At 60.1% G+C, this 18,601-nt stretch overlaps 3 protein-coding genes across 3 annotated transcripts in view; 2 read left to right on the forward strand and 1 right to left on the reverse strand.

The window, feature by feature from the left end:
- Positions 1-169: 169 nt before the first annotated feature.
- On the forward strand, positions 170-2,862 carry ALG3 (ALG3 alpha-1,3- mannosyltransferase). The gene is made up of 9 exons (XM_008924550.2): positions 170-277; positions 354-453; positions 548-695; positions 857-1,017; positions 1,156-1,276; positions 1,551-1,756; positions 1,992-2,068; positions 2,255-2,399; positions 2,503-2,862. Exons 1-9 carry the CDS (start codon positions 199-201, stop codon positions 2,690-2,692), a joined length of 1,227 nt encoding a protein of 408 aa, XP_008922798.2. The 5' UTR covers positions 170-198; the 3' UTR covers positions 2,693-2,862.
- Positions 2,863-3,275: 413 nt separating this feature from the next.
- On the reverse strand, positions 3,276-15,240 carry VWA5B2 (von Willebrand factor A domain containing 5B2). Its single transcript, XM_018074864.1, has 22 exons — positions 15,016-15,240; positions 11,516-11,671; positions 10,945-11,106; positions 10,414-10,627; positions 10,140-10,294; positions 9,588-9,719; positions 9,351-9,475; positions 9,051-9,227; positions 8,858-8,968; positions 8,540-8,742; positions 8,123-8,237; positions 7,860-8,045; positions 7,599-7,758; positions 7,233-7,522; positions 5,902-6,127; positions 5,481-5,816; positions 5,269-5,406; positions 5,073-5,192; positions 4,752-4,829; positions 4,470-4,539; positions 4,138-4,246; positions 3,276-3,884 (listed from the first exon to the last, which is right to left on the reverse strand). Exons 2-22 carry the CDS (start codon positions 11,652-11,654, stop codon positions 3,276-3,278), a joined length of 3,855 nt encoding a protein of 1,284 aa, XP_017930353.1. The 5' UTR covers positions 11,655-11,671; positions 15,016-15,240.
- A 2,824-nt stretch (positions 15,241-18,064) lies between these two features.
- LOC108640094 overlaps positions 18,065-18,601 on the forward strand; it is a 3,175-nt gene continuing 2,638 nt past the window's right edge. The window contains exon 1 of the mRNA XM_018074850.2: positions 18,065-18,311. The gene's annotated coding sequence lies outside the window, so the exon portion shown is untranslated. The remainder of the gene's footprint in view (positions 18,312-18,601) is intronic.

Below are 18,601 nucleotides of genomic sequence, written 5' to 3' on the forward strand. Positions count from 1 at the left end.
CTGGAGGGGTCAGAGAGGGACACAAGGATGGGATGGGTGTCCTGGAGGGGACAGAGGAGGATGCAGAGTTGGGTTGGGGGTCCTGGATGGGCCCAGCAACACACACGGGGAGGGCTGGGGGCTCTGGATGGGATGGGAGGGATGCAGGGTTGGGCTGGGAGTCCAGCAACACACACAGGGGTCAGCTTGCAGCCCTGGATGGGGCTGGGGCCAGGGGGGCAGAGCCTGGGCTGGCAGCATGGCATGGAGGCACAGGGCCAGGCTGGCAGGTCGGGAGGTAGGTGAGCCCCCACACCCCCTGCAGTGCTCCTTGGCCCCCCTTGCCCCACCTGAACCCCTCCCCATCCCCACAGACACTGAGATCGACTGGAAGGCCTACATGCAGGAGGTGGAGGGTTTCGCCAACGGGACCCTGGACTACACCCAGCTGAAGGGTGACACAGGGCCGCTGGTGTGAGTGACAGGGACACCCAGCTCCCCGTGACCGTGACCGGCGGCTCCCAGGAGGGGCCGCAGGGCCCGGCCCCTCACTCCTGTCTCCCCACAGTTACCCCGCCGGCTTCGTTTACATCTTCCTGGGCCTGTACCATGCTACAGGCCGCGGCTCCAACATCCGCCTGGCACAGTATCTCTTCGCTGCCCTCTACCTGCTTAACCTCCTCCTTGTCTTCCGCATCTACTGCCGAACCAACAAGGTACCCTGGGGCCAGGGCCTGTGCCAGCCACCTCAGAGCCTGCCCTGCACTGCTGAGTCTTCACCCCAGCAACACGGGCAGGGGTCTCAGGTTTGGAGGGACTCAGACATAGGGGCTCGGTGACAGGCTGCTGACCCTTGTGTGTCTCTGCCCTCTGCAAGGTACCCCCATACGTTTTCTTCTTCATGTGCTGTGCCTCGTACCGCATCCACTCCATCTTTGTGCTGCGGCTCTTCAATGACCCCGTGGCCATGGCCATCCTCTTCCTCGCCATCAACCTCTTCCTGGAGGAGCACTGGTCCTGGGGCTGCCTCCTCTTCAGGTGAGGGGCTGGGGGCTGCTCTCCATGGCGTGCTGGGGGCCTGAGCCAGCTGGGCCCTGGGGAGGAGGCTGCGCTGGGCTCGGGGGCTGCCCAGGCTCCCATGTGGGGTCTGCAGTGGTAACACAGCTTCCCACTCAGCCTGGCTGTGTCTGTGAAGATGAACATCCTACTCTTTGCACCTGGACTCCTCTTCCTCCTCCTGCAGCGCTTCGGTCTCCTGGGCTGTATCCCCAAGCTCTGCATCTGTGCCCTGCTCCAGGTGGGTCCCTGCTTGCAGTGGCTGCAGGAGCAAGGAATAGTGGGCTACCTGCCTGTGTCACAGCATCCTGCCAGGCTTTAGAGCCATGGTTGGGTACAGTGGCATCAGCACCTGTGCTGGCCCCACACAGCAAGCTGGTGTTGATAAATAATCTAATTCATGGGGCTTTCATCTTTGGCTGAGTGTCCTTGTCGCCCCACATGGCACTGAGGAGGTGACAGGGTGACAGACCTGGCATACGGCTGCTGCCATGGTGCTGGTGTGTCCCTGGCAGGTGGTTCTGGGGCTGCCCTTCCTCCTGGTGAACCCTATAGGGTACCTGACCCGCTCCTTCGACCTGGGCCGCCAGTTTCAGTTCAAATGGACGGTGAACTGGCGCTTCCTCCCAGAAGAGGTTTTCCAGAATCGGGCTTTCCATGCCGCGCTGCTCCTGGCTCACCTGGCTGGCCTGGGGCTCTTTGCACTGCACCGGTGGCACAGGTGAGACCTGGGGTTCCCTTGGGTGCTGGTCCCTGCCAGCCCCCATAATACAGGATACAGATCCATGACTCGCCTGCCCCCACAATGCTCCAGTCCTGGAGTTGCAGGCAGGAATGGGGGGGTGTTACTGTTCTGTTTTGGGGCCCATGCTGCCCAGGCATCGTGGCTTACAGGGGAGGGTTGGGGTGGAAGAGACTTTCAGCAGCTGAGATTGATGTTTGTGCTTCTCCCTCAGTTCCAAAGAGAGCATCCTGACTTTGCTGAAGGACCCTGCCAAAAGAAAACCCCCATCCCCTCCCTTGACGGTCAATGATATCCTTTGACAGGGTGGGCAGCAAGGGCAGGGAGAAGGCAGGGAGGACCTTGGTCATGCTCCAGGTCCTGCAGTGCTGCCAGGACCAGCCTGTCCTGGAGGAAGGAGCTGTGCTGGATGGCTGGGGAGCTGTTGTGGGATCACACCTCCATCCTCCCATGTTTGCCTCCTTAATGCCTGTGCACAGATTGTCTTCATCCTCTTCTCCTCCAACTTCCTGGGTATCTGCTGCAGCCGCTCCCTGCACTACCAGTTTTACGTCTGGTATTTCCACACACTGCCCTACTTACTCTGGTGCACCCCAACCACCAAGCTCGCCCACATGCCCAAGTATGTGCTGCCAGGGAGGGGGAGCACCCAGCTGCTGGGGGTCTGGGAGCAAGGGGGGTTCATATGTGTCCCCCATGCAGACCCCTAGCTTTTTCCACTGCAGGGTGCTGCTCCTGGGTGTGATCGAGCTCTGCTGGAACACCTACCCCTCCACATTCTGCAGCTCCCTCTCCCTCCACATCTGCCATGGACTCATCCTGCTCCAACTCTGGTATGGCACGGCCCCCATGCCAGTGTCGCACACCCCCACACCGAGCAGGAAACGCATAGCCACATCCAAGAAAGCCCAGTGAGAGTGTGGAAGGCCAGACAGTGGGAACTGGCCTCTGGGACTGCCAATTCTGCCTGCTCTTTCCCCACCCAGCTCCCAGGCTGCTCACAGCCATCCCAGGAGAGCCACAAGCCCTTGAACTGTGCAAAGGGGGGGGGGTGGGGACCCCCAAAAGGCAGGACTTCCACAATAAAGGGGGCTTTTATGTGCCCTTCCCCAGTGTCCTTGTGCTGTGACGGTGTCAGAACACCTAGGGGAAGGCAGAACAGCTGCTGGGGCCATGGGCACTCCCTTTGCAGCCCAGGGAGAGGGTGCCCAGGGCAGGCAAGCAGCCTCTGAGGGGGGGTTAAAACAGAGGATCCGCAGAATAGCTTTGCCTCAAGGTTTGAATTGCCTTGATGGAGCCCAGGGACCCCTCCAGGACTTTTCCTGTTCCCCTGTCTGCTCCCTCCCATGGTAGATGGCTGGGAAGGTGGTGACCCCCCCCCAGGATTCTGGTGAGCCCTGGTGTGGCCTGAATGGAGCCGACTACTCGCTGTCCGCAAGAGAGACGCCAGTGCAGGTGGCTTGGAGCCAGGTGTCTTTATTGGCCCCTCGGGCGGCTGTCAGACGTTGTTGGGGTTGTAGCACAGCATGTTCAGCTTGATGTTCTCGTCCCAGTGACGCAGCAGCAGGAACAAGTGCCTGGCTGCCCCTTTGAGGCAGCCCACGTCCACCCCCTCGGGCAGCTGCTGTGCCTGCAGCCACGCGTCCGCCTTGGCCGCCACCAGCTCCCACTCCTCAAAGAATCCAGCACAACGGTGCTCCAGCCATGCCAAGGCCACCGCTGTGGCCCAGCTGGCACTCTCCAGGTCCTCCAGCCCCATGTCCTGACAGCTCACACCAGCCTCGGAGGGGGCAGCTGAGTGGGGGCAGGTGTCGGACTCGGAGCCGTGCCCACTGTCCGCCTGTGCCCACACGGCTGCACTGGGCACCTCGGAGCAAGTACTCCGGGATGGGGGCGAGCTGGGCTGAGGGTCTGTGGTGGGCTCCTCACCCTCCTCGCCAGCAGGCCCTGCCTCGGGGCTGCTCCTGGCCCCTGGGGACACGGGGCTGAGGCTGGCACGGTGGGAGGTGTAGGGGGAGGCCCGGCGCAGGCGGTCCAGAGGGATCTGCACCACTTCCGAGAAGCTCTCTGTGAGCTGGAATGGCCCCCTGGCTTGTTGAAGCTGCACCTGCAAGGGGGAGGCAGGGCTGCAGGAGTGTCCTGGGGCACAGGGACAATCTAGTGCCCCCCAAAATGCCAGCCAAGATCCTCAGAGACATTCAAGGGTGCAGCAGGGCTGAGCAGGCACCTACCTGGTTTGCATCTTCTGCTGTTGGTGCTGCTGGGCGTAACCTGGGCAGCTTTGCTGGCACCCAGAAGGGAAGGTGCCCCCGGTGGGATGGGGATGAGGACTGGGATGGGGACAGGGATGGGGTCCTTACCAGTGGGAGGTAGTCATGGATCGCATGGTTGCTGGAGCGCTCGCTTTCCGGGCTGAGGCACTGCGGGCGCAGCACCAGGCTGGGACCCCTGCGCCTGCTCAGGCTAAACCTGTGGGGCAACAGGCAAGGTAACAGGGTGGGGGAAAATTCCAAAAGGGCAGCTGGACTCCAGCCTGCTGCAGGGAAGGGGCTGGAGCACCAAACCCCCCACTTATGCTGCAGGAGCTGGCAGAGGACATTGGACCAGCAGCACTCAAAAAGCGGTACCGTTCCCCTCTCCCCACAACATGCCATTTTTGGTCCCTTGCATCCCCCCCATCCCACAGTGTCACCTGGAGCCAGCGATGCTCTCTGTGGATTTCTGGGAGCCCATGGAGGTGGTGGAGGGGCTGGATGGAGGCCCTGCAAGGGGGAAGAGCTGAGCACAGGGAGAACGTGATGCACGCGGAGGTGTGTCCCACTCCCCACCACCTGGGAGGGTGGCTCAGCCCATGTGCCCAGGGCGGTGACAGCACAGTGGATGCACCAGCTCCCAGCTGCCAGCAGCAGGATGTCAGATTGCCCCCTGTGTCCCCCCCTCATCCAGCCCTCGGTCCCCTCCAGCCTGGACACACCGTTTGAGCAGTTTCGCTTTTCCCAGCCATAGGTGGGGGAGGAGATGCTGGCTGGAGTCCTGGGGGTCCCATCTCGCTCTGCAAAAGAGCAAAGTCCTGAGGGGCCCTGGGCTCCAGGGAGCCTCATCACTCACAGCTGCTGCCAGGGACTGCTATGCTGTTCCCCCATGTCTCCCTCCCCAGTGTGGGGCAGATGCCTCTTTCCAGGCTCCACAGCACTCCAGGGAGGACCAGCCCCATGCAACCACCAGCTGAGGATCCCCAGGGACCCCTGTGCAGGTCCCCGGGAAGCATAAACTAAATAAAGGCCTGAGTTGGTACCTGCAGTGCCAGGGCCCTCATCCTGCTCTTCTGCATCCTGCTGCTGGCCCTGCCCCGCTGAAGAGCTGCGGTGGTGCCAGCTCCCTGCTGCAGCAGCTCGTGTCCGGTTGGCTGAGCCAGCTGCAAGGGATGATGCCACCTCAATCCTCTGTCCCTTCACTACCCCCTCCTCATCCTGCCAGACCCTTGTCTGTACCTGTGCTCCACACCTCAGGGGCTGCAGGCAGGGCAGCCTGTGTGGCACCGTCCACAGGCACCAGGCGGGTGTAGAGGGAAGGCACGTTGCAGGCTTTGCTGGTTTGCACAGCTTTCAGGCGAAACCGGCGGGCGAAACCTAGCCAGAGCAAGATGTTTAGGGAGAGGGAAATGCCAGGGCTGCACAGAGGGGGGACACGCACTGGCACCCACCCTGCTCCAGCTCAGCTTCCCGCTGTGCCGCGCTCTCATTGTCCCGGATGACGGAGCGCGCTGCCAAGCGGTGCACTGGCTTGTCCCAGGCCTTGCCCCCCCGGCGCAGTGGGTCCTCCCTGCCCAGCCCGTGCAGCAGTGACTCCAGTGAGGCTGTCACTTCCCAGGACACAGGTTTGCCAGCTCGTAGTCCGTGGATCACCACCTGGCAGCGCAGGGGCAGGCTGGCATCACCCAGACTGGGCTGCCTCGGCTCAGGTGCTGGTGAGGTGCTGAAGAGGTAGGAGGGCTCCACCAGCATGTCCCAGTCCAGGGGTGTGGGTGAGAGGAGGTTATCTGGGCAATGGCAAGGTGTGGGATCAGCAAGGCAGGAGCACCCGACTCTCTCCCCACCACCCTCGTCCCCAGAGGCAGCACGCACTTGACTCCACTGCATTGGGCTGTGTTTGCCGTGCCTGGGGTCCCAGCTCATCCAGCTGCCCCTCCAGGGACTGGTTCCTCTTCTGCGACACCTTCTCCAGGGCCCGGCACAGCTGGTGGGTGTCCAGCTCTCCGTGTGGTGTGGAAAAGCTGCGTCCAGCCAGGGCGGCACGTGCCAGCACCTTCTTCTGTCGCGCCAGCTCCTCCGTGCTCAGGGCCACTGTCACCTGCGGTGGGGACAAGGCTGTTGTCAAGCCTGGAAAGGTGCTGGCACAAAGCCCAGATTGCACTGAGCCATGAGGTGGCATCTGCACCCCTCTGGCTGCTGGCTGGAGACACTGGCTGTTGCCAGCCCCGTCACTCTGCAGGCTGGCACCAGCAGCCTCCCAGGCTGCTTGCCTGGCTCCCTACATGTGGGAAGCACCCAGACAGGAGTTTGCAAACATCCCTGGGGACTGACTCAGGCTGACACTGGAGTTGCCAGGGATTTGTGTGTGTGCAGGAAGCGGGGTTAGCCAGGATGCCCAGGCCGGGTGATGTTGCACTGGGATGCAGTCCCCAGTGCAGAGTCATGTCCCCACACTGAGATGCTTCCCCTAAAAGCCACGCCAGGGCAGTGGCATCCAAGCCACCTCTTGCCCAGGCAGCAGGGGGCCGGGGAGGATCATTTACGCTGCAGGGAAATCACTTACGCTTGACATTTCAGCAGCAAAGGTCACCAGCTGTGCTGCTGGGCGACAGGAACAGGTTACCTAACCCATACCACGGGAAGGAGCATGTCCTGGGGCTGGGGGACAGCTGGCCTCGCCCGGCCTCAGGGCTGTCATCACCGGGGCAACTGCCTCTCCCCATCCCAGGGACCCAGCTGGGTTTTAAACCCAGGTATGAAACAGCAGGAATGTGGCCCACCGCTAATGAAGCTTCTGGCAGCATTTGCTGAGAGCTGAAGGAGCCAGGCAGGAGCTCAGCCAGCCGGCCCCTCCTCTCAACAGATTTGTTACCTGATGCTGGCCCAGCTATTTTCACTTGGTTTCTGCAGCATCGAGGAGGCACTGAGTTGGCTCAGGGGTCTGTTAGACACCCAGCTGACTGCTGGCCAGTGACACTGGGGGATCAGCTGCTTGGTCCCCAGCTGTCCCATTCCAGCAGTGAAAACCCCCAAAGAACCTCCTCATGGCACCCATGGCTGATCCTTGCTTAAAATCCAGGCTACAGCACTCTGGTTCCCAGCCCAGCAGCCATGTGCCTGGGCACAGCAGGGCAGCAAGACCCCAGCTAAGTCAGGAACAACCCCCGCACCTGTGAGTCCCTGCACTCCACTGGCATCCTTACCTTGGTGCCAGCCGGGGCGGAGGGCAGTGGGGCAGATTTGGTGGAGGATTCACAGAGGGACAGGCTCTTCTGGCCCTGCTGGGAGGTGACATCCGCACCAGGGGCCAAGGAGCCTCCCTCGGGGGCTACATCCCGAGAGCCAGTGGACTCGCTGCTGGTGGAGCTGCGGGAGAGCAGCCCCCGGCTGTGGTCAGTGCTGACAGAGCAGTGTGTCAGGACATACTGCTCCTGGATGTAGGAGGGTTGGTAAATCCGCTTCCAGATGTCTCCCCCTGATACGGGATCCATACCTGCCCAATGAGCAGACACCCTGTCAGCCCATAGCTCCCATGTGTGCCCCCCACCCTGGCCCTGGACCCCACTCACTCCGCTCTGACACCTCTGTACTCCCAGCAAAAAGTTCCAGGGAGGCATCCCCAGATCCTGGGTTGCTCTGGGGTGGCTGGCGGCTCTCCCCAGGACTGGGCACCTCCTCCTGGGAGGGAAAGGCTGAGCCCCGGGAGCCCTGGCATGCCCCTTCCCGGCCCTAAGGGAAAGAAGGCATCACCATCAGCCCCCTGCCTGGGGAGAAGCCAGCAGCACCGGGAGCATGCCATCCTCCACGTGCCAGGGTGGTGCCAGCCGTACCGGATGGTGCCTGTTGCCAAAGCGGGCGATGCTGTAGAGGACGCAGTAGCTGACGAGGCGGTCGCCAGGGTAGAGGGCTGGGAGCTCAGTGGGGGAGAGCAGAGCCTCCATGCTGTCAGGGACGTACCAGTCGATGGTGATGTCGCTGACAGCCGGCTCGATCGCCTTCTTCAGGGACTTGATCAGCTGGGGTGGGGAGAGGACACAGTGTCAGACATGGCAGTGCCCCCCAGTGCCCTCTGTTGCCCCTGCCCGGGCGTTACCTTGGGCTGCAGCCTCTCGGCCGGGCTCAGGAACTCAGCACGGCCCCGGCTCACTCTGGCCATGCCCTTCAGCAGCTGCTGGCACACCCGGGGGCCCATGCCAAAGCTGAAGCACCTGCAGGAGAGCCGAGTAATGGAAAGCCATGGTCAGGCTGGTGCCAGGGACTGGCAAGCCCAGTGGTGAGCTCAGCAGCAGGGCTGGAAAGGAATGTCTGGTAGCCAGAGTGCCACCCTGGCTGCATGCTGGGCTCTGCCACCCGCAGGGAGAGCTAAGCCAGTGGGTTGAGAGATGTGATGGGTGAAGGACACCCTCGGGGCTGGTGGAGGTGAGACTTTGGGCTGCATAAGGAGAAATCAGTGGGAACAGCACAGGGGACATGGAGAACACTGTGACCTGCCGCAGTGCCAGTGCCATACCTGACAGTGCTGGCCTGTCTGCGCACCAGCCGGAGGATCCTGCCTGCATTGCCCACCGCTGTGCCAGTGAAGAGGAAGAGCTGGCGAGGGTATCCATGGTGGAGGGGCTGTACCAGCGCCCAGCCCAGGGCTGCCAGCAGGTTGGTGCTGCCGGGGTCTGCCCGCAGCCCACCAAGGTGCTCACAGGCACGGCGCAGGGTCTCCTGTCAGCACAGAGAGCCAGCCTCACAGCAGTCCCACAGCTCAACAGCCCCCACCCCAGGGAGCTGGGACGGGGACAGAGACAAGCTGGTGGGGGGCTTTGCCTGGAGCACTCACGTTGCTGCAGAGGCGACTGGAGGGGAAGAGCGGCTTGACATCAGCACCAAAGCCGGCAATGTTGAGCAGTGTCCCTGATGGGAGGCTCTTCAGAGCCACCAGCAAAGCCTCCTGGGGTGACATTGGGGACCAGGGAGTGTTGCTAAGGACCAGCCACCCAGGGAGCATCCCTGGACCCATGGCCGTGCCTCACCTTGACCTTTTCAAGGTCTGGGCTGCTCATGGAGCTGCTGCAGTCGACGAGGAAGAGGATCTCACGGGTGACACTCTGCAGGTCCCCAGGGATGGTCTCCACCACCGGGCAGAAGTTCAGCATCAGCACAGGGTTGGGGAAGATGTCTTTGTGGAAACGCCTCTGCACAAAAGCCACCTGCAAGCCAGGCAGGTCAGGAGCTTTCTCACACCACCTGGACCATGTCAGGGTCTTCCTCACCCACGTTCCATTACCTCCCCCCCTTCCTCCTCCTCCTTCCTGTTGGGCCAGCAATGTCACCTGTCTCTCGCCACTGCTGTCTTTCCTGGCAATCCGCACGTAATCCCGGCGGCTCCGGATGTGTGCCTCGTACTCGGGGTATGTCATGGTGCCGTCCTCAATCACCAGGTGGGGGTGATGGGGCTCTGAGGGGCACAGGAGAATTTGGAGCCAGCCTGTGCCACAAGGGGCTGGGCGACACTCAAGATGGTTTTGGGGTGATGCCCCAAACCTGCCAAGGGCACTGTCCCCTCTCACCACAAGGGTAGAGGATGATCTCCAGGTCACTATCGTAGCGGTGGGGCTCAGCCAGGGTGACGCAGGTGGTGGTGGCAGAACTGGCCCAGGGATCTGCGTCAGCTCTCAGGGCATGGGATGGGCTCTCCAGCCCTGCGGAGAGAGCAGTGCAGCAGGGCAGCCCCTCACATACCCCCTCCTCAACCCCCTGACCTGCCACACTCCACAGCAGTGGCTACTCCCTGCCAGATCTAATGGGATTAACTGGGCCGACAACCAGGAGCACATCCCCATCATTCCCTCCTTGCCCATCCTCTCCCTTATCCATCACATCTCCCTGTTTCACAGGAGGCTGTTGACCTAAAGCCGCTCAAACACACAGGCAGGGTGACTTTGAGGGGTCCCAGACCCAAGGGTGGGGGAAAAGGCTTCTTCACCTGTAGGGAGTGCAAGAAGATGCCTGAGGACAGGGGCTCACATCCTCTTAGAAGCATGGAAGGACCAGGGCACACCACACACATTTTGAAGAGGTTTTACACAACCACCTGATACCACCCAAGCTGCCCTTGCTACCTGCCAGCAAGCAGGGGCCCTTCACCAGCAGCTCGAAGGCAAACTCATAAGGAAAAGGGTTGTAGGGTCGTCCCCGAAAGACATCCATGCTCTCCACGGGTGCCTTGGTGGGTGTCTGGCTCCGGGCACCTGGCCCCCCGAAACAGCTGGTGGGGCTGCAAGGGGAGAGCGGATGATGGCTCCTGCCCTCTCTTCCCGCTTGCCCAGCATTTGCATCTCCCCCCCCAGGGATGGTGGAGACTGAGGAAGTCATGAAAATCACCATAGGGCCAACCTGTCGTCACACAAGCTTGCCGGCTCGCTTTCGGGGTCAGCGGGGACACGGGGCGTGAGGATGGGAGGCAGGAGGAGGCGCAGGGCCCCGTCTGGCAGTGTGGGCAGCTCCTGCGCTGTGCTCAGGGTGACAGCCAGGCTCTCCAATGGGCAGAGTGTGCCGGTGCCGATGATGAAGGTGGAGCGCTCTGCATCTTCATCCAGGACAATGTGGCCTGGGCAGGGGAGGGATGGTGGCGGGGTCAGCAAGGCGTACGGGGTTGTGGAGGAGGGCATTAATGGCCCTGACTGCTCTCAAAGGTGGCAGCAGGGCTCAGGTATGTGGGCCATGCCAAAGGTGGGCAGAACCCTAGGAGAGGTGGAGGGAGGGGAAAGGAGGTGCTGACATTTCCAGCCCCAGACACCCCTTAGAAGGTGCTGGGGTGGCCTGGCAGGGGTCTCAGCCCCTCATATCCCCCCATACTTCACCCTGCCCATTCTGAGCCTGCTGGCCAGGAGCACCCAACAGCATCACCCATGCCACAGCACTTACCGCTGGCACAGCGGCACGGCCGGCCGGGGCTGGGGCTGCACTGGAGGCAGCAGTCCTGTGCCCGGTGCCGGTTCTGGACCTGGAATGTCACCCGCCGGCTGCCCACCGCTGCCTCAAAGCTGGCCACCACCTCCGACTCCTCCAGCGGGTAGATGAAGATGCCTGCAGGCAGGAGAGAGCCCCGAGGCAGATCCCGGCATGGCCGTATCCGTGGCACGCAACAGCCCGTGACAGCCCTGCTGAGAACCTCTCTGACTTGCAAGGTGATTTAGATGCACGAGAACAAGGCACCATGCAGGAAGGACCCAGAGCCTCACTAACCCAGAGGGAGGATGAAATCCCGCTCTTTCTCAATGATTGGAATGTTTTTGCTCAGTCTCACTCTCCTCTTGCCCACAGTGGGTAGCAGTACCCCCACCTCCGCTGGCCTCCACCTTTGCTCCCCAAACTGAGCAAGGTTTGGGAGTTGGGACACAGGTGGGCTGGAGACAGGATGCTCTTCAGCATCATGGCTTTTAGAAGGCTGTGCAGGCAGCCTGGGTCTCTGCCAGCCCTGATAGCCCCCTCTTACCTTCCACAGGCTCCTCGTGGGGGTTGGTGTACATGAGGTGAGCAGTGATGCTCAGGGTGTATCCGTTGGCACAAGCCTTCACTGTGGAGCTCTTCAGGGGTAGAGCCTCCCAGGAGGAGAGGGCATAGAGGCCCGGCATGGTCCCTCAGCGTGCAGCTGTGAGCAGAGGGGAGGCAGGGACTGGGTGCTGAGGGACGGGGTCTGCTGGAAGGGGCTTCTGTGCGCAAGCCATTTCCATCTGCCCAGTCTGCAGGGGGGAGCAGGTCTCCAGCCCTCCCCCATCCTGGGGATGCTACTCTTCAGCATCCACAAAACACATACACCTGGTCCCAGGTCTCTGCTCAGACCGGAGCCACAGGAGCCCACAGAGAGGGGAACAAAACTCCCGTGGGCAGTGGTTACATGCAAGCCCCAAGCCCTGGCAAACAAGCAGAGACTCCTAGATAATGGCCAGCCACACCCAGCCCATCTCTCAACCACCCCAGAGCAGCTCCAGAACCTCCCCAGGTCATCTCTTTCAGTGGCTGGGAGATGAACATCTGCTGCTCCCATCTCCATTCACCCCAGAGGTTACCAGGGAAATTTGTTTAAAAGAAAAAAAGGACAAAAAAACCCCAACCAAAACCATAAGGGCGAGAAGCCCACAGTGTAACTAGGACAAAGACACGAGCAGTGTTTGCTGGGGGTTTAATAATTAACAACAAGGTCAGCGCTGCACTGAAGAACAGCACAGTGGGGAAGGCACTGCAGGGTGGAGCCTGGCAAGTGGACGATCCTCGCCTCTGGGAGAGTAATGCTTTGCCCAGAAATGGATAAGTCTGGTGTCCCACCCTTTGGGAAGAAAAGAGGCAGCTGAGGATGCCTTCCATGCCTGGGCACCAACCCACTCTACATCTTTCTTCCCCTTGGGGAAAATACCTAGGAGCCACATCCCAAATAATTGTCTGGAGCCAACGCAACTCTCTAACATCAGCCCACCCTATGCCATCAAATATTTGTGTAAAATATTTGTATCAGCCTTAGCCCTGGCTGTGTGGATCTGTGCATAGTGTGCATGTAGTCTGCTGCAGACATGGGTCTGACTTCTGCTCTGTATCCCCTGCCTGCCCCAAGCACCTATGACCCAACAGCAGCAAGGTTCCCCCTCAACACCATGTGCTGGTGCTCCAGCATGTAACATGCCTGGGGCAAGGACAAGGCCAGGTACAAGTAAGCCATCTGGTGCCCCCACTCCAGTGGCCTTCATCCTGGGAACAGCTCATAAGAGCATCGGTAATGGGAGGCTTGGGGTGCTCTTGGCACGCGGTCACAGAGTGCCTCTCACAGAGCACCCTTGAAAGTGGAGCAGGGATACATCCTTGGAGGCAGCACCAGGACCAAGCCCACAGCCAGCACAAGGCAGGGAGCCTCACAGAAGTGTATTAGCAATGTGGCTGCATCCCAGAAAAATCAGTCCATTAGGCCTGAGGAGAGACATTTACCTGCTCAACAGGCACTGCAGGGTTACGCTGGTAGATCCTGGCCACTCAACCACTCCCCAGCATCACCAATCCCCCACCCTGTGTGCAGGATGCTGCACACACTGCTGAGCCCCCCAGACTGCTCTCCCAGAACACAAAGGTTGCGCAGGGTCCCTGCACAGCCCACTGTTCCCCCACACTGACTGCCACAGCTGGGAACATCATCAGCTTCTTCCTGCCCTGACCGCAGCACCCAGACAGGCTCTGGAGACCAGGACTCCCCTGACCCAGCCACACTGAGCTATTAAAGACATATTTCACCCCAAAGCCTTTCCATTTGTTCCCAAGGCACCCCGTTAGATGCTCAGCAACCTGCCCACTATTTGCTGTGCCGCCCATTAGCCAGGTCACTGCCAGCTTGTTTACCAGGGACTTACTGGAGAAGGTGTCCTGGTCGCTTTTTATCACTTCTCTTTACATTTACCCTCACAGAGTAAACAGGGCCCATCTGGCCCTGCCACGCTTCATGCTGGCTGCTCTAAGCCCTGTGGTAATGAATAAAACCAGACCCTATGGTCCTCACCCCACTCTCTTCGTCCTCTTTCCCCAGGGCAGCAAATTGTCCTCAGGTGCCAGCGTGACATCACCAACAAGTCCCCAGACCTCTCCCCATCCCCAGCATGATTTCCAGTCCCCTAACAGCCCCCTCTTCTTCTTTCCTTCTCACCTACTGCCCACACGAGCTGGTTTAACCAGCAGCATCCCCAGTACAGAGGGGCCACAGGAGGCAGTGAGCAGCTCTCTGTGCCGGCAGCTAAAAGTCATCTTTGAAGGAAAGGAGGTAACTCTTCCTTATGTCAGAATAATTCAGGCTTTCTCTTCTCACCCATGGGCAGGCTGAGTTTTCCGGAGAGGTTGCTGCAGGGAGGCAGGCGCCTGAGTCCAGCTGACTCTCCTCAGCTGTCTGACGAGTTGTCAGAGTTTCACCTGCTGCAGCAACAGCTACCTGCACCAGGGTTCAGGCTGGTCCCAGAGAAGGAAGGGGCCAGTGCCAGCATAGGCAAACCAAGCGGAAATTTCCACTGGTGACAGATACACAGGCAGGTACAAGAGGAAGGATGGAGGGAGAGGAGACCAAACCTCTGCAACAATGCTTGGAGTGAGGAGGTATTGCTGCCCCTCCTGCTCGCCCACATTACTCCCTGCTTCCCTCACCTCCCCTCTCTGTGGGACATCCCATGGGGCACAAAGACATGAGAGCAGGATCCATCCCAGCTCCTGGAGCATGGAGAAGATTATGGAGGCAGGAGGCATGGTATAGACAGTGGTGGTGGTGCTGCTGCTGGCCTGTGCCCATGGGACATGCCACTTTGTGGAGACCAGACAGGATTGAAGAGGAAAGAGATTCCCAGATGAGGCAAAGGGCTGTCTCCAGCCTATGGTACTGTCTGCTTTGTCTGCTGGGAAGTGGAAATAGAGAGTAGAGTCCACTGCACACATGCGTGCAAGCATGCACACACACCCTGGTTCTGACACCACATCCAGGACCACCACCTCCAGGACCTGTGCTGCTGCTCTTGCCTCCCCAGAGCCACCAAAACCCCTGGAAAACCCCAGCCCCATGCCAGGGAACAACAGTTACTTGTCCTCAACGCATCCTAACACAGGCACCCCCCTCTCAAAAAAATTTCAGAGCCCCATGGATTTCCCCTGACATGGACACGTCCCAGCTGGGCAGCCCCACAGAAGGGTCCCAGTGCTCCTTCACCACGAGACAGCTGTGGCGTGGGCCAGGGGCTGGTTGCAGATACCTTGGAGCATGTTCCCAGCAGTTACTGGGGCCAGCCCTGCCCAGTCCCTGCCAGATGGTGATTTCAGCACTTTTGTGGCCCTGCTGCCTCATCTTCCACCTCTCATCCCTCATGCCAACCGGGCTGCACTGGCAGTGGGTGTGCGACCATGGGACACCAAGGAATTGCAGGAGATGTGCAGGGTCCCAGGCCACCATAGTCCCAGATTCCCCCCCACCCTGGCCCTTACCTGGAGGAGGAGGAGAAGGAGGAGGAGGAGGAGAAGGAGGAGGATGACACAGGAGCTGCAGGCTCGGCTCAGAACCCACTGGGTCCCTGCCCTGTGCAGAGCCCTCTTCCCTGGGAATGGGTTTCCCTGCCCCTCTGGCTGGATGGCTGCAGTACCCAAGGGATGAGCGGTCCTTCCCCGCCTCTCCCTGCTGCAGGCTCCCTCTCTGGCACTGGCTCCTTCACCGCCCTCGCTCCATCCCTCACTCCCTGTGCCAGCAGCTGAGCTGCTCCAAGCCCAGCCTCATTAAAGAGACACACTCCCTGGTACCGCCGCCCGGGGGGGAGGTGGGGGGATGCTCTCACGGGGAACGCTGGGGGTCTCAGGGGATGGTCAACATCCCCAAAGAGTGACAGGGACCAGTCAAGAGCAGAGTCAACGGCTGTGGGCTGCTCTGCACCAACAGATTATCAATTTCCAGGCAAACTTGTATACTGGTGAGACCCCAGGTGATGCTACAACATCAAAACCACAGAGTTTGGCTGAGTGAGACATGTACCACACCCTGCATGTCCGTCCCCCCCCCAAACAGAGCACAGGGCAAAACAGCCCCCATCAGCCAGCTGAAGTCTCCAGTACAAATACCATGGGCCACAAATGTCACAACAAGCTCCACTAGGAAAGGTGTCAGCTGCCCTGGGACCACCACAAAACAGCCAGGTGCAGGCAGATGCTGCACATCCACCCCAAACCCAGATGCCCTGGGGTCCCACTAGGCTGTCCCCATTAGACTCCATGTACTGCAGTGAAATCTGCTCTGAGGAGCAGGAGAGAGGGGGAATTCAGGGACAGCCCAGCTTTTGGGTGACAAGTATGACAACAAACTCCCCTGGGGAGGGTGCAGACAGTCAGGAAGTCCCAGTGAAGTCAGGACATGTATGCTGGCAGGGAGATCTCACAGCCTGAGATGCACTGGGAATCCCTCCGCCACCACTGACAGATCTGTGTTCCCAAGTGGGACCAGAGAAATCCACCTGATTTGGGACTAATTCCTGCCCTGCCTCTCCCAGGCAGCTCCCTGTGCTATAGATAGGACTGTGCTGCTGCAGCTCTTTTTATAGAGCACACAGAGAGGAGTCCCCCACCCCACCCCCAAGCACTGCAGAACCCACCACTGCAGCCATGCCAAACCTGGAGCCAGTCCAGGCACAAACTGGGGCAGAAAGCTCCAGCAGCACCACGAGGGGAGCAGCCCCTAGTCCTCAGCAGGTATTTTTATATCTCACCTCTAAGTTGACCCATATGTCACTACAGCTTCAGCTTCTTGACACAGGTTTCACAGGTGATGGCAGGAACAACGGAGGGAAATCTTGGCGGAAGACATCCTTTGCTGCACGTGAGACACACTCCCCCGTCTTGACCCCTTACCCTGAGATTCAATCAACAATTATCTGGCCAAGAGGCACTCTGTGGTTCCCTAGGGTCCTTGCAAGAGCACTCTGAGCCATTCTCTCTCCCATGCGAGATGCCCTACGGCACGCTGCTTCCCCTCTCCGTGCTGCACAGAGAGCGAGCTGAAGTGTGCAGCTGCTCCCCTTCCCTTTCATTTACAAGAGAAGGATGCTAACCCATGTATTATCCCCCCCCTGTGACAGCTGCCAGCTCTGGGAGCTGCTGGAGGCCCCGCACGCACCACAGCACATCTTCACAGCCTGCAGCATGCACGACACTCCTGCTCCCATCCTCATGGCAAGTGCTGAGCTGCTCCAGACCCACAAAAAACCCTGCAAGCTTTGATTTTTCCCTGAGAGATCATTTCTAGGCCAAGCTGAGGCAAAGAGAAGTGTCCAAATGTGAGTGCTGGGTCAGTGCCACCAGCCGGGGTGATGCGGCTTGGCCAGCCCACCGTGTCAGACGTCGGTCTCGGCGTGACAGCAGGTGAATAACAACAGCATGCACAGCACTGGGGCACAGGTGAACCTCCCCAGCCCACTGGTGACCACAGCAGCCCCAGGCAGACGTAGACAGGCTCCATCCCATTCTGTACACTGCTCCCAGCAGCATCAGGCATCAGGTGTGTGTGTCCCTGCTCTGCACTGTCACAGCTTCACTACAGTAGCTCATCACAGCCACAAATAGATCTGGAGAGGCTGGTGTTGCCTTTTGGCAGAGTGCTGAGCTAAGGCATGTGTTAAACCCTTTAAACACAGGCCCAGCTTAGCCCAATGGCTCCATTCATCATCCTCACACCCCAGTGACCCCACACAGCCCAGTGATCCCAGGCAGCCCTCACCAGCAGCCACAGCACAGCCCAAGGGACCAGTCAGGGCCTGGGTATTTATCCCCAAATGCCCCATACCTTGAACTGAATTATCATGCAGAGACGAGGCTGGCTGGAGGGGCTCGAACCACAGAGCTCTTACAGATGCTCTCAGGTCCTGAGTCACTGATAGGTGTCACTGTGACTTTAGTGTGAGTTTAGTTATTTGGGAAATAACCCAAAACTCAAGGAGATACCAGCTGGTGTCAGGCTGGCAGTGATTGTGCTCAACACAGCTGCAGCTTCTCAGACCCCACCGAGGGCTGCAAAGGGAGAGGGTTGGCCTGCAGGGAGAGTGACAGGGGTGTTCTGTTTGGCTGCTCCATAATCAGCAAGAACTAAACAAGACCTTGAGGATGGGTAGCACAGAGGAGGAAGGGAATGCTAGTGATGTTTCTGGTCAAAATCAGGTGCACCTTGGCTTAACCTGTGTAATATCAGTCTGCCAAGTTGCAGGGAGTTACAGAGGGGTCGGAGGGAAAAAATGAAACAACACATCAGCAGAGATAGAGACGCTGGTAGAGACACCAGGGATCCTTGGGGAGAGGGGCTGGGAATACTGCCAGCACTTCTGCTTGCCCAAACTTAACTGAAGGCTCCGCAGGATGCTGGCGCAGGCAGATGGGGCTGGAAGCCCCTGTGGGGCTGGCTCTTACACAGATCCAGGACACGCACTGGTGTCTGCTGAGTTTCCTTTCGGCAGCCGGAAATAGCGGGGGCTCACAGCCTTGGGGGGGCACGGGGGGGATCGCGCAGCAGCCAGCCCGCCGGGATCAGGGAGTGGCGCCAGGCTCGCTGCCGAAAACGAAACTCCCCGGATTGGAGCAAAGCGACTCCCCGGATTTGAGGAAAGCGAAACTCCTCGTGCCGCTGACGCCCTGCCTCTCTTCTTCCTCCACAGCGGCCGAACCCTCCGCGGGCTGCGAGCAAAGCTCTGCGGTCTCTGCGCGGGGACCCTCCTCACACGGCAGCACAGCCGGGCAGCGGGTGCCCGAGGGTGGGTATTGCTGCTCCAGCTTCTCGCTGCCATCCTTCTCCCGAGGGTCTGCTCGCGGTGGGACGTGGCGGTTCAGATCAGCTTGGGCCATCGGGGCTCGGCGGGATCCCGTCAGGTCAGCCCGTCCCTTCGCAGTGGAGCCCGAGAGGCTCGGACCGCTCCCCACGGGCGGAGATGGGGTACGCGGGGGGCAGGCTCGGATCCCTGGCCACGAGTGGAGGCTGTCGGGGGCTTGTCCCTCGCCCGGACTAAAATGTTGTTTGGGGGCCTGGGGGCGGTGGGGGCATGAT

This window comes from Manacus vitellinus, unplaced genomic scaffold (assembly GCF_001715985.3).
Source record: "Manacus vitellinus isolate BGI_N305 unplaced genomic scaffold, ASM171598v3 scaffold_29_pilon, whole genome shotgun sequence".
Taxonomy (NCBI): domain Eukaryota; kingdom Metazoa; phylum Chordata; class Aves; order Passeriformes; family Pipridae; genus Manacus; species Manacus vitellinus.